The following is a 15544-nucleotide window of genomic DNA, read 5'->3' as shown; positions in this document are numbered from 1 at the left end:
CATTATCTCATAAACCAACATAATGATTTTATAGTACAAAAGAACTGTTATACCTCAGTACAACATATATGTATTGGTATGCAGTGAAAAGAAGAAAGAAAAAAAACAAACCTCATGTCACTTTTGATTGCTATTCAACAGTTTTTGAGTTATGTGTACTGAAAAATCTACATGCAAGAAACACAAACAATCTTATATAGAAGCATAATCAATGTTACATAATCAGTACTGGCCTTATGTACTGCATACTCATATGCCTAAAACACCCAAAATCACATGTGAAAGCATAATAATGGTTACTATTCAGTATGTGAGTTATGTACTTGATGTTCATAGGGCTTAAATCCAATGAAAGCATAAAAGACTTATTTCTTAAGTACTAGAGATATGTAATGGTGGATCATTATCTCATCAACCAAAAATAATAAACAACATATTGATTTTTTTGAGTATATATAGTGATTTTTTACCTCGGTATTGTATATATGTACTGGTGGATCTATGTGTCAGAAAACAATAAAAACACACCGCGTGTCTCTTTGATTGTTATTCAATCAGTTTTTGAGTTATGTACCCACAAATCTAAATGTCAGAAAACACAAACTACAAACACAAAAACTAAACGCATGCCACTTATGATAATTTTCATCAGATTTTGAGTTATGTACCTCTGATTAAACAGTGAAAATCCAAAAAAAAACATCTTATACGCAGTGATGTATCATATTGGTTAAAATAAATTAGGTTTTTTCCATACATCATATATGTACTTCTGATTCATACCTTTTTCTGCTACAGATTTCGATACTCTTTTTTTGTTTGTTTGTTTTTTGCTCGCTTATTTGGTTTTTTGTGTTGGTGATTCTTCATAATCATGTTCTTCTTATATAGGAGCAGTACTATCTTCGTAGATTTAGAAAAAAAATCTTGATTCAATATGGAAAATCGAAATCTAGGTTTAGAGTTTAGAGTTTTGGTTTCTCAAAGATCGGAATCTAGGTTTTTGGTTTGTGATTCCTTGATTGAATCACAAGAATTCTCTTAGAATAGAGAAGGGAAAGGAAAAACGAAGAGAGACGAAGATAGAAGGTGTTTTTGCTTACCAGTGGGTTCGAACTTCGAATAGAGAGAAGACGTTCACACGTATCATGGAGGGACAACCAGGTCTTTTCCATCTTGTGGACCTAAGAATAATATTAATTTTCGATTGGACCCAGGAATAAATAACTATTTGGGCCCAGGACCAAACAAGAAAATTTCCATATAAATTTCTTGCCAGCTCTAAATTCAAAATATTTGCATAAATAAAAAAAATCATGAACTCCAACTCCAATAATTTCGCTTGAATCCTATGTGTATCTTAACAACAGAGATTATCTTTTACGATAATTACACGATTCAAGCTTTATTATATTTACCATAACTGCCACTGTCATATACATTCCACTGTTCCATCCATATTCTACAACCTTTTTAATCCACTAATAAAACAACCACACGTGGACATATACAGTATCCAACGGACGTGACCCAGGAAATAGGTACTCAATTGGGACCCACAGGACCTACAACATCAAGTGTTTGCTGCTGATTCAGATTCTCTTCTTCTCAAAAGGAAAAAAAGACTCCTCCTCTGTATAAATACTCTGTTTCTGCCTCCTCTGTTCTTCCACTTGTACTTCTTCATCTTCACAGCACACCAACCTAACTTTGTTTCTTTCCTTCTGGAGGTGGTGGTGGAAAAGAAGAAGAAGAGTTTTTTTTGTTGTCTCACTGAGTAAAAAAATCTCCATTCTTTTCTCTGATTTTCATCTGCAATACAATAAATCTGTCAATACAGGATGCAGAGATTAGTGAAAAGTGTGGTTACAGGAAGGAAAAATCTGAAAGAAACCCAACGATTCTTCTCACAATCTGCTGTACAGAAGACTGAAGAAGAACAAAATGAAACCGTTCTTCCAAAAATGCCCTCTTTCAATTACATCCCACCACCATATACAGGACCATCAGCTGCCGAGATCTTGCAGAAACGTAAAGAGTATCTTAGTCCTTCACTCTTCTCTCTCTACAAAAAACCAGTAAGTACATATTAAATCTGCATTCCAATTATTAATTAAGAAAAAATAAAATCACTCCTCATCTGCCGGCGGAGGACGGTGGTGGTAGGTGGTGGAGAATCTGGAGATTGGAGGCTGTGGGGGTGTTTCTTTAGTTGAATTTGTTAGGGTTTATAGTCTGATTATGGGTAAAATTGAGATCTAGATTCTCTGTTTTGATTTTTTTTTTTTGATTCTCTGATTTTGTAGTTGAATATTGTGGATGGGAAGAGGCAATATTTGTTTGATGAAAATGGAAGGAGATATCTTGATGCATTCGGTGGGATTGCAGTTGTTTGTGCTGGACATTGTCATCCTGATGTGGTTGAAGCTATTGTCAATCAAGCTAAAAAGATTCAACATTCTACCGTTATGTATCTAAACAATTGTATTGCCGATTTCGCTGAAGCACTCGCCGCTAAGATGCCCGGAGATCTCAAGGTAAAATCAATCAATTGTGATTCATATATCTTTGTGTTTTGATTTCTGTAAATGTTGTGATGATGAATTTTGGAGAAATTGGGGTTTTCCTTTTTTGTGGTGTAGGTTGTGTTTTTTACTAATTCAGGAACGGAGGCGAATGAATTGGCTATGATGATTGCGAGGTTGTATAGTGGGTGTCAAGATATTATATCAATTAGGAATGCTTACCATGGAAATGCAGCAGGAACAATGGGAGCTACTGCTCAAAGTATCTGGAAATTCAATGTTGTACAGGTATAATTCACTTGGTTTATTGATTCAAGGTTTCGATTACTTAGATTAATACTTATATTATATACTTTGTCATTACTTCAATTGACGACTGTTCGTCTCATGCTTGTTGTGTTTGTCAATAGAGTGGCGTTCATCATGCTTTGAACCCAGATCAGTATAGAGGTGCTTTCGGTTCAGATGGAGAAAAGTATGCGAAAGATGTACAAGATCTTATTGATTATGGAACTAGTGGTCGTGTTGGTGGTTTTATTTCTGAAGCTATACAGGTTTGCTTCGTCGAGAGAATTTATGTGTTTTGTTATGGAGAGACCTCTTGTGATGTGAGAATTTATGTGTTTTGACACAGGGAGTTGGTGGAATTATGGAATTGGCACCGGGTTATTTGCCTGCTGTGTATAGCAGCATAAAGAAAGCAGGTGGAGTAACTATTGCTGATGAAGTCCAATGTGGGTTTGCTCGAACTGGTGACTTCTGGGGTTTCGAGGCACATGGTGTTGTGCCTGATATAGTGACCATGGCAAAGGTAAATATTCTCAACTCTCTTGTGGGGAATTTCGTGGTTAAGACTTGCAAATTTTTTCATATGTCTGACTAAATTTTGCTTTTAGTACAATCTGATGACTGAATGAATCATCTTTAAGTTCAATTCGAGATTTTGTAGAGGTACCATGTGTGTTTGTTATTGTTTTGGATGCTCTAACTGCTTCGTACTTGTTGGCTATGTCTTCAGGGTATTGGAAATGGCATTCCTCTTGGTGCTGTGGTGACCACACCTGAGATAGCACAGGTCTTGACCCAGCGTAGCTACTTCAACACTTTTGGTGGAAACCCTCTGTGTACTTCAGCTGGACATGCCGTCTTGAAAGTACTTGAGAAAGAAAGGCTCCAAGAGAACGCACGTGATGTGGGTTCCTATATGAAAGACCGCCTCCATGCCCTACAGAGCAAATATGAAAGTAAGTATTTCAACAACTCTATGGTTTACTTTCACTACGAATGTCTCAGTAAAGTTTAATGAGTTCAGTGTTATTTCACTTAAGCAGAAAAAACCCTAGATTACTGATGATGTTGCAAATTCTTTGATATTTTTGCAGTTATTGGGGATGTGAGGGGAAGGGGTTTGATGCTAGGAGTTGAATTAGTAACTGATCGCGACTTGAAGACTCCAGCCAAGGCTGAAACCTTGCATATAATGGACCAGATGAAAGGTCTTTATCTATAACAACATTTCTCTCTGACTCTACTCATGTCTCTAACTAAACTTCCCCGGTTGATTTCTAGAAATGGGAGTATTGATTGGGAAAGGTGGTTTCCATGGAAACGTATTCAGAATCACACCACCCCTATGCTTCACAAAGGAAGATGCAGGTGGGTTTTAATCCAACAAAATCTGTCCGGTGTATGAACTTTTAAATTTGTTTCCGTGTTCCCTTTCCTAACTTTGGGTGCTTCTCTGTCTGTGCATTCTCTCTGCCTGCAGATTATCTTGTGGATGTGATGGATATCATAATGGCAAAGATGTGAAACATGCTGCTGGGCTAAAGTTATGGCTAAATTGAAATGGCAACAGAAGAAGAAAAGGAAAATCTATACTTAGAAATGCAGGTTTCTGTCGATTGTCATTTGTCAATTATCTAAAATTATATGAAATAAAAAAAAAGGTTGTAACGTCCCCTGGCAATGCCGATGCGTTACAGGAGTAGATGATGAGACATCACCTCGTTGTCTCTCACTCCCCGGCTATTTATCTCTTGCTTTCTCTATTATAGTTTTGTTTCAGACCTTAACGACGGTTAGAATATGAATATGCATTTGTTATTGTCTTCACCTTTCTGGTAAAGCTTCTTAGAGAAAAACGCATCATCTGTCAGGATCTTATTCAGGTACTACTATTTACATGACATTGTCCTACGGAATTCAATGTATTAGGTCCCTTTGATGTTTTACTTCTTTATTTCCGGGGGAAACGGAGAAAATCGTGTAACAATATATACCCTTAGTTTGTGTTTAGGATCTTATTTCACAAACTTCTCATGACAAACTATGCCTTAGAGAAGGTTCACACCATCTGCACCTTAAAGCCAAATTTGGCTTAAAATTTCATGCATTTCTATTGTAATAGATGGGAATTTTAAAACAAAAGTAGGATTTATAGCCTAGTAGTACTGGAAACAACAGTTGGGATGGATTATTGGGGCAGTTGGACACCCCTCAACTACTTGTTCCGTCACTGTAACAAGCTCATCCAACCCCAAATGTTAGACATTTACCCTGAGCTCTATACTGAACTAAATTGACTGGGAAAATGTTATCCTCGACTGAATATTATTGATAATCGAGTCAAAGAGGTTTCAATATCTCACATACCACGGGGAACTGCCAAATTTCAGTTAAAACATGTCAGGGATGTTATTTTTTTTTATAGAGAAAGGACAAATTTTATTAAAAAAGGTCACAAGGAGGTGACAACCAACATAGAAGGGAAAAAGATACAAATAATCATCAATTGTCAATCACTGCCTCCTAATTACAAATTAACGAATTTAAAGAGTAGCCATCAAAAATCTTAGTAGGCAGAGTCCAATTAAAAAAGAGAGCACTTTACGGAGATTTTGAGTTGATTCACATTTCTTTTCCTATTCTCAAACAGCCTTGCATTTCTTTCGCTCTAGATTGTCTACCATATGGCAAACGGAACAAGACAAACACCACAATTTCTTCTTCATAACCATACTCTTTTTATTAGGCCATTCACAAAGAATAGATGTAACACTATCTATAAAAGCACAATTATACACGAAATAATCCAAAAAATAAACGCTGACCATGGATGTTTCTGAACAATGAAGGAAAAGACACGCATTAGTCTCTTGTTCAGTACTACAGAAAAAAATCTACCTGTACTAGATTTTTCCGCCTCGAATAGAAAGTCTAAAGTAGGATCTCCTTTACGACACAAAGTCCATACTAAAAAAGATATTTTTGAAGGAACTCGAGGATTCCATAACTGTTTGTGAGGAAAAACGAGATAACCATCAACATTGAAATCACCTCCTGCATCCCACTTCCAAGTATCATCCAAATTTGAATCCTCCACAATATCTCCTGGGTCTTCTAGAGTTTGTAGAAGGCGAATCACTTCACCCAATTCAATCTCATTTAACTTCCTATTGAAATTTAAATCCCATGCGAAATCAGAAGAAATACATTCTCTGATTGTGGCAGATTTCTTTTTTGACAGATTATAAGAAGATGGAAAAGAAAGTTGCAAAGAGTTATTTCCTAGCCATCTGACTTTCCAAAAAAGAATGGTACCACCATTATTCAACTGAAATCTAGTGTTTTGAATAATATGGTTTCTAGATTACAAAATACCAGCCCAAAGACTGCGACCCACATATTTAGAAGTACAGTTAGTGTACTGTTAGTCTTTGTTTTGTTTTGGGTGGCATGAGCTGTCGATAAACAGGTATAGAGGAGAGTAGACAGCAAAGCAAACAAGCATAGCACGAATAAGTAAATAACAAAAACACAGCACGACACAAGATTTATAGTGATTCGGCAATGTACCTACGTCCACTTGCAATGACTCTCTCAATTATAATCAAAAATCTCCGAAGAACAAATACAATAACACCTTTGTATGTGAGCCACCCTTTTCTCTAGACCACCATGAAAACAAAATCTCTGAAGAACAAATACAATAACACCTTCGTATGTGAGCCACCCTTTTCTCTAGACAACCATGAAACCTCCCACAAGATAACCACCCCAAGAGGTGGGATGGAATCCCTCACAACTTCATTGAGAATTCCATAGTTAAACTCATAGACTATACATCTTTATATAGGTATCACAAACTTGATTCCCAAATATTAGTCTTCTTTGAATAGGAAACCGTCTCAACTAGGAAATAAAAAAAATTGTCTCTAGAATGTTCTAGAAACCATGACCGTAAGATGCACTAATTTTCGACACCGACCCTTAGTGCGTACTTACGGTAGAAATTACCAACTTAGCCACTTCCACAATATTCAAGTCGCATTGGCATTCTAGTTATCACCACACCATTAGAACTTGTCATTTGACTTATTCCAACAAATTACCTATGTCTTGATAACCATTTCTTTCTCAGGTTAGAGAACTCATGTTACCTCCCAAACATATTTCTTTCACCGGTTTAAGAGAACTCATGTTACCTCCTAAACTTGCTTATGTCTTCGGAATTTCAAAAACACTACTAGGTATTCCCCAAAGAATTTGCATCCCTCAAAGAATTTCAAAAGCACTACTAGGTGCATCCCTCAAAAAAAAAATAATATCAAAAGCACTACTAGGTGCATCTCTCAAAAATTTCAAAAGCACTACTAGGTGCATCTTCAGAACACTCCCATATAAAAAGCACTACAAGGTGCATCCTCAAAAATACTCCCATATATCTCCGGCAGTTCAATAGCACCTAGTGCGTCCCTCGAAACTGCTCACATCTCAATCTTTTTTTCACATGTTATTTTAGGAAGAGTCACAACTCACAAAACTTTCTTCTCTTTCTTAAGTAAACATGTCTCGACTGTGACTGTCTTCAGTTACTCTTGTCGTAATTGTTCATCAGCTACGCTACTCTCAGAACTGTAACTATAGTTACGCCTTTACAACATTTGCCACGGTTTTGACACAATTGTTATTCTACTGTCAAAGTCACCATCAATGTGATTACCTAAAAGGCTTCCTCTACTTTGACAGGGCTTTCTGTCAAAGTTATCATCACTGTGGTTACCTAACAAAAGCTTGCTCTACTTTGACAGCACAATACTCGTTCTTCCTCATCTCTTTCAACTCCTACCAAATCACCAGCAAGCAGTTGATCCTTATTTCGCAAAATTAAGAACCCAAAACAACAACTGCACAACTACGATACTAAACACTCTCAGGCTAAGTCATACTTCCACAAAACAACAACTGCAACAACGCCACTTGTGTTTTCTGGCCAGAAACACTGGTTTAAAATTGACTTGAACTGATACTTAACTTCTCTTGGCAAACAACCTTGTTCACTGAATTTTCTAACCCACTTCTATCTCTTACGGAGACCACCATTCTTTCAGTAACGACACTGGACCTGACCTCAAAATCATCACATCTTGAGCTGTTTTCTCGGCAGCCGATTCTGTCCAATCTTGAGCCGTGCAATCTTGACCCACAAATCACTATTCTTCCCCTCTATATGGCTCCTTCTAACACTTGACAGCAGCAGCCACTATCTCTCACGCTATCAAGATCAGTGTCCAACAATCTTGCCAACAGATTACTCCCGCTAACAGCCATTAAACCATGGCAAGCAGCTGCATCTTTCAACTTCCCTTCATGGATAAATTCGATCAAAATAAGCTCATATATTTTTTTTTTGAAGTGTAAGGTTAATATAATTTTATTAAAAAGGGAAAAAAAGAAATAGAGAAAGAAGAGTGCACTTGAAAGTGCTACAAAGATATGGCATAACAGCCAAAATTCAACATGAAAAGGAAAATAAAACTAATGGCAACAACCATCAAGAAGCCAAAAACAGCCGACTAAATCACTGTCTCTAGCCTCTTAGAACTTTTTCTTTGCACAGGTTCTCTTGCCGCGGCCTAACAACTCGTTACTAATCTCCCCATTCCATGATAGTCTTGCTTGTTCCTTATCAGTTCTTGAGGACCTGTAATTGTCGACAATTCCTTCATAGATGTTTTCCTTTCCTCCATGAGGAACACCTAATAAGGTACTGCATCGCAGAAGTTTATCCACGTGTTGCTCTTTAGTCCAAGATTTTCTGCACGAGACCTCCTCAATGGGTTTAAACTTCTCCACACATGTCTCTTCATTATCGGTTTCATATTCTGACTCCTCATTTGGCTCTACACAATCATCCACATACATGGCGTCTTCATTGTGTTGATCATTGTTGTTGCTTTGAGACACAAAAGTCTCTACAGAGGGAAGGTCTTCATTAACCTCAATAAGAGATTCAAAAGAATTCTTATTTTTGAGCTCATCTACTTTCTTTCCATTTTCTTTGCTACTTCCCTTGCTCTTTCGCCTAATGTATTTCCATTCCACATCAGGGAACTCTGCCTTCTCCTCAATAGAGATATGCGCAACATTATCTACCATCTCTTCATTTGATTGTACACGGGACTCCCCTTTTTCTTTTAGGCTTCCACTGTCATTATGCTCCTCATTCCTAGGAGTCTCCAAATTTCCAGCCTTGTCGATATCAGTCTCAGAGACATTGTTTATATTCATATCCGCAGGAAACAGCAGGAACCGATCTTTATCAGTCTCAGCCTTGTCGATATCATATCAAATCTCTATTTATCTCACGGAAACAGAAGGAACCGATCTTTCCCTTCCTGTACTCTTTGTTCTGCAATAATGAACCTAGACTCGGAACAACAGTACGTCTTTTCCTTCCTCTCTTCTTCTTTCCTCCATCAGCCACACAACAACCTTAAATCCTCCATCATTCCACCTCATTCAACCCGCTGCAACCATTCTCCCAAAGCTTCTTCACCTTTTAAAATCAACCAATGCTCTGCCACAACAACCCTTGTTCTCTGCAATTTACCTTTCACAGTCGCCATCAAATTTTTTTTTTTTTTTTAAAAAAAAAAAAATACTGTTCTCTTCCATCTGTTACTGTTCACCAGTACGCTTCTTTGATACTCATGTTCAAACTCGTGGCGCACTCATGTCTTAGTCACATGGATTGCTAACTTCTATCCATCTCACCGCGATAAAAAAAAAAAAAAAAAATCCCTTCTCGGCTTCCAAACATTACTTCAAAAAATCATCATCTCTCGCTAACTCAAACTTCATGATTTTGCCAGAAGTCGTCACTATTATTCAACACCAAGTCACACCAGCAAACTTCATTCGAAAAACACATATCATCCATAGTAACGACCACTTCCTTTCTCTCTTGTCTCGGCTATTCACAACAAAGCAACCCCAACAAAAAAAAAAAATTAACACAGCAACCACCGTTCCATTGGCAGCCTCGGTATCAAGATCACCTTCTTGTCACAAAACTTCTCCGGTAAACTTGAAATTAGGTTTATGGAAATGAAATTAAGGAAAGAGATGTTGGTTAATTGAAAAGTGAGGCCTATATTAATTTGGAAATGAAAATATTACAAAGGGAATTTTTAGTGTAGCACTTTGACTCACTATGTTTATAAACACTTTGGCTCTTACTATTTTAGCTCTCACTCTCACTCACTCTCAACTCATTTGAGTTTTTATGATTGATTACAAGTGAACCCATCGTCGCCTATTTATAGGCTTTGTGCACCGACCAACAGAAAAAATCTGAAAATGAAACTTTCTGGACAACATTTGCCGACCTAAAACTAGTTTAGAACAGAACTTTCTAGACCATGACCGAATGACCTAGAGACATAAAACACTCTAGAATCTATGACTGACTTCGTAACTAGGAGAATGAGAAGAGTCTAGATATCTCTAGACTGGGCCGATCCAAGGTAAGCCCATGGGTAGTTTATAGTTAGCTATCTAGATAATTCTAGATTTACCCATCACAATTAACAAATATTTTTAACACCCCCTCTTAATTGTGATGTTGAGCTTATCTCTAAAATGATTGAATTTATCCACCGTGACTGCTTTTGTGAAAATGTCCGCATTTTGTTCTTGTGTCGGACAGAATTGGAGCTCGATTTCTTTGTTCTCTACTAACTCTCTGATGAAGTGATGTCGTAGCTCTATATGCTTCGTCCGTCCGTGGAACACTGGATTTTTTGTCATTGCAATTGTAGACATATTGTCACAGTAGATAGTTGTTGGTTCTTTTTGCTTTTGTTGTAGGTCGGTCATTATTCTTCTTAACCACACTGCTTCACATGCTGCACTTGTTGATGCTATGTACTCTGCTTCGGCGGACGATAATGCCACCGTGCTTTGCTTTTTAGAATTCCAAGAGATAACTTTTGTGCCCATACAGAAAACATAGCCTGATTTTCTCTTTCGGTCTTCAATAGAACCTGCCCAATCGCTATCTGTGAAGCCAAATAAATCATTTTCTTTTTCTCTTGTATACTTGATGCCAAAATCCTTCGTTCCCTTGATATACCGAAGAATTATCTTTGCGGATGCATAGTGTAACTTGCTTGGCTCGCTCATAAACCGAGAAACAATACTGGTTGCATTGACGATGTCTGGCCTTGTATTTGTTAAGTAGATCAGTGAGCCGACTAGACTTCTGAATAAGGTTGGATCAACTTTTGTCGCTCCATCATTTTTTACCAATTTCTCATTGGTACCCATTGGAGTTGCAATTGGTTTGCAATCCATCATGTTGAACCTTTTCAGTAAGTCGTCCGCATATTTTTCTTGAGAAATGAATATTTCTTCTGGAGATTGTTTTACTTGAATACCAAGAAAATATCGCATAAGTCCTAAGTCTGTCATCTCATATTCTTTCATCATCTCCTTCTTAAATTTTTCTGTCATCTCTTTTTTTTGTACTGGCATAAATTAAATCATCAACATAGAGACAGACAATTAGGAAGTCCGTACCTTGTTTTCTGATGTAGAGTGATGGCTCACTTGGAATTTTCTCAAATCCATTATCTCGGAAATACTTGTCGATTTTTCTATTCCATGCACGCGGTGCTTGCTTAAGACCGTATAGTGCTTTGCGGAGACGATATACCATTTTTTCTTTCCTTTTCGGATATATCCTTGAGGTTGTTCAACGTACACCTCTTCTTCAAGCTCTCCGTTTAGGAACGACGACTTTACGTCTAATTGGTAGACTTTCATTTTGAGTTGAGCTGCCAAAGCTAACACCATCCGGATTGTTTCCATGCGAGCGACTGGGGCGAATGTCTCGTTGTAGTCAATTCCTGGTTGCTGGGAATATCCTTTTGCAACTAGCCTTGCTTTGTGCTTTTGAATTGACCCATCTTCATTATATTTTGTCTTGTAGACCCATTTCAGACCAATTATTTCTTTATCAATTGGCTGATTGACAAGCTCCCATGTCTTATTTTTCTCGATCACTCGCATTTCTTCGTCCATGGCATGTCTCCATTTTTCTTCTTTTGCCGCTTCCTCATATTTTTGAGGTTTTAGTGCTATAAATGCACAATTAGATGTATCATAAATATCTCTTAGGGAACGCACCTTTCTAGGTGGGGCACTTGCTTCCGATGAACTTCACTAGTGGAAAACAGAAGTTTCGCGACCGTTAGGACAAGTCATATATACGAGTTATACGACTAGTTTTAACCGTCTCTGTTGGGGTCTCTGATAAAGCGTCTCTGTTTGGTACGACCCAAAGCCGTGGGTCTCAGCATAACGACCGATTTTAAGGGTGGCGAGGTACAGACCCTTAACCGTGGGTCTCAGATTTAAATTATAATATAAAAGAAAAATATAGATTCAGATTTGCTGAAATGCCTGAATGGCTAAATCTGAAATAACCTGACTGCATCAAAGTCAAGTCAAGTCAAGTCAAGTCAAGTCAAATTGAACTCAAGTCAAATTGAACTCAAGTCAAAGTCAAGTCAAATCAAATGGAAGTCAACGTCAAGTCAAATGGAACTCAAAATCAAGTCAAATGAAACCCAAACTTAAATTCAAATTTAAACTCAAATTTGAGAATTCCACATACATTCATTTTATCTATTGGGTTTAAAATTACACAAAAAAAAATGAAATTCTGGTTCAAGACAATACATGTCCAAACTAGCTAGCTAGTAATTAAGTTCTAACAACAAGATGCTAATAGACAATAAGCTAAAAAAAACATGTTAAACAACAAAACGATTAGCTCCTCCGATGAAGATGAACTTAGCCAATACTTCATAAATGATATCAAGTAGAGCATCCATGTGTTGTGTGTCCTAGGTTCACATACGACAAAGAACTTCGTTCCTGCAAAGCAAATCAACAACAACACAATGACTTCGTTCAGTTCAAATTAAACTCAACTGTTGTCATAAAATGGATAAGAAAGCCAAACCTAGTAGAAAATGGCATGATGGGGAGTTCTAGTTAATTTCGTTGAAGACGAACCTAGATGCTTTTATCTTCAATTGATAACTCTCTCTCACCGATCTTTTGAATACAGTAGTTTGCCTCTCATCTAACAACCTGGGCTGTGATGTTTTGACAATTGCAGATTGTATTGATATTAGCAAACTGAACTTGGAAGAATGAATAAAGTTCAAAGAATCATGTGTCGTTACCTTGTCTTCTTATGTGCTGGCATCTATATCAATTGTATAAACTTAATTCTCCTGAAATTCAGTATCATCGACTCTGGTATCAGGACGCCTGGAACACTTCTTGAGTTGATAGATGAGCACACCTTCGACAATTTTGCAGCAACAACCTTTTGAATATCTTCAGTTACTTCTTTATTCTTCCACAACATTCAGAAATTATATATCAATAATGTGACAAGCTGCAAACCCCGTGTCTGTCAAGGCATAGAGATAGAGCGAGAGCATTTAAATTATCTAATTAATAAGAAAAACTTACCCTGGTGTCACTCTCTAGATCGGCTTTAACTGCACTAATCCCCCCGTACCTGTATCAAGAATCAGTCGAGAGTATAAGAGTCACTACACATAAACATTGGAAGATCCAGTTTTCATTAAAGTCAAATGACACCCAAACTCAAAATGAAATGAAACTTCAAATTTAACTCAAATTTAAAGTACTTAAACTAAGAATTCATTCATTTTATCCATTAGGTTTAAAATTACACAAGAAAGGATGAAATTCTGAGTTCTGAACAACAAAATGATGAACTAATAGACATTTGATTAAACAACAAATTGGAGATCTCAAGCTTCTGCACATAAAACTAGCCAGTTCATTATTTAAAGATACTTGTATACAGAGAAATACACCTGTAAGATAAGTCAATAACCAAAATGCAATGCAATATCAATTTTTAAAAAGTAACATGCAACTGGTGGGAAGTTATGTGAATGGTTTAAAAGCATGAACTTTATAGACTACAGAGAAAAGCATTTGTATACTCGGTCTTTTCTCTGCATGACGAGCTATATCTTGGCTGCTAATTCAGCTTTCTTCGATGAAGCTGCCTCACAAACCAAAGATCGACGTGCTACTTTCTCTACTTGCTTCAAATCTAAACCACCTAAAACATAAACAACAATGATAGCGAGTCAGTCCGTATTCCCTGTCATAAACAGACACAAGAAAAACCACCAGGCACCAACACCAACAAAACACAGGAAAAAGCACCAATGACTCTATAGAAAACCTGCATTAGCAGCTGCGTACAACAAACCTACAGGTACCTATTACTTAAAATTGCTGACATGGATTCATGTACGATGTATCTCGCTGCTAACTCATTAAAGACTAAACTATGATGAGTAAAAAATGGAGATTACAAGTGGTCCATTTCTATCTGAGTAAGAAATGGAGACCTATAATTCTTCTTCACATCCACCGACATCAGTATTTGTTCATATAATGAAACCAACATGATTCGAGTACGTGAGTATTTGGGAGCCATATCTTATGATGAAGATAATCAAACAACGATTGCAAAAATAAAAATCTAGTGACCCAAATTGAACATGCCCACTGAAATATTCTACAAGGTATGAATACTTCCATATTAACAGTTTTCAATACAATGCAATATGTTGGTAATTTTTACCCAACACAATAACAAAAACTAAAAGAGTTTGAAGCTAAGCATTCACTTTCCTTTGCTGGGAACCTCGTGTCTGTCAAGTGCAACACACTCTAATAAAAACCCCAAATGATGTAACCCTGCAAATAGAAAAATCCAACGATCAGTATAATGGATGATTAGAAAATCACAGTGCACTGGAAGAGAGCAACAAATGATTTTCATAACTAAACAATGCTCATAAATGCAAATAACGACATGAACAAGAAACAAAATAATGAACTTACACTAACAGATGCAAGTATTTCAGACCTACTAAAAGAGTTCTCCCCATCTTGTATCAATCCCACATTTTCTATATTATTTATTATAAATCAAAAGGAGGGCTAACAGTACATAACCATGAACCCAAAAGGGTATGTCTTGGACCAGATGATGATTTTGGAGCCTACGAAGATTATCCATTAAAACCAAAATCCAAATAAGCATCAAGTATGAATATATCAATTCACTAGAAATGGAATGTTGATTCTTACAAAGGCACCACCAAGCTTGTCAAGCACACACTGCTTAAGCGCATTGATCCTCTTCAAAGCTTTTTCAACCCTCTTTCCTGTTACCATACCAAAACTAGTACACATGAAAGAAATAAAGGATATTTTTTTTACATATATATGTAACATATTCAACAATGAACAATAGACATAAAAATAACATCTACTACTGTGGACTATATATCAATCAGTTAAACTATCTTCTCCTTTTTCAATTACCCAAGTTTGAAACACAGAGTCATGAGATTTTCAGTGTGACATGATACATCACTTTAAGATTTCCATCTATTTTTACTGCCCTAAGCCACTAATATATGTTTCGCAGACCCACTGAAAGTCGAATAATAACTTTACAACTTAATACAACTTGTAATGATACCTGGAGAAACTAATTAATAACACCTAAAATGATAACAAGGACTACATTCTTGTGATTTACCTGAGTCTGAGCGGTGTTGGTCGATAGTACTACAACTTCTTAAGGAGTAAAAGTC

At 36.8% G+C, this 15544-nt stretch overlaps 1 protein-coding gene across 1 annotated transcript; it reads left to right on the top strand.

The window, feature by feature from the left end:
* Positions 1 to 1657: 1657 nt before the first annotated feature.
* On the top strand, positions 1658 to 4640 carry LOC113357789 (alanine--glyoxylate aminotransferase 2 homolog 3, mitochondrial-like). Its single transcript, XM_026601245.1, has 9 exons — positions 1658 to 2078; positions 2307 to 2537; positions 2643 to 2813; positions 2936 to 3079; positions 3160 to 3336; positions 3544 to 3769; positions 3908 to 4021; positions 4095 to 4181; positions 4294 to 4640. The coding sequence occupies exons 1-9, from the start codon at positions 1842 to 1844 to the stop codon at positions 4335 to 4337; spliced, it is 1431 nt and encodes a 476-aa protein (XP_026457030.1). The 5' UTR covers positions 1658 to 1841; the 3' UTR covers positions 4338 to 4640.
* Positions 4641 to 15544: the final 10904 nt, after the last annotated feature.

Source organism: Papaver somniferum, chromosome 3 (genome assembly GCF_003573695.1).
Source record: "Papaver somniferum cultivar HN1 chromosome 3, ASM357369v1, whole genome shotgun sequence".
Classification (NCBI taxonomy): domain Eukaryota; kingdom Viridiplantae; phylum Streptophyta; class Magnoliopsida; order Ranunculales; family Papaveraceae; genus Papaver; species Papaver somniferum.
Note: the sequence above shows the minus strand (reverse complement) of the source record. Positions and strands in the feature narration are given on the sequence as shown.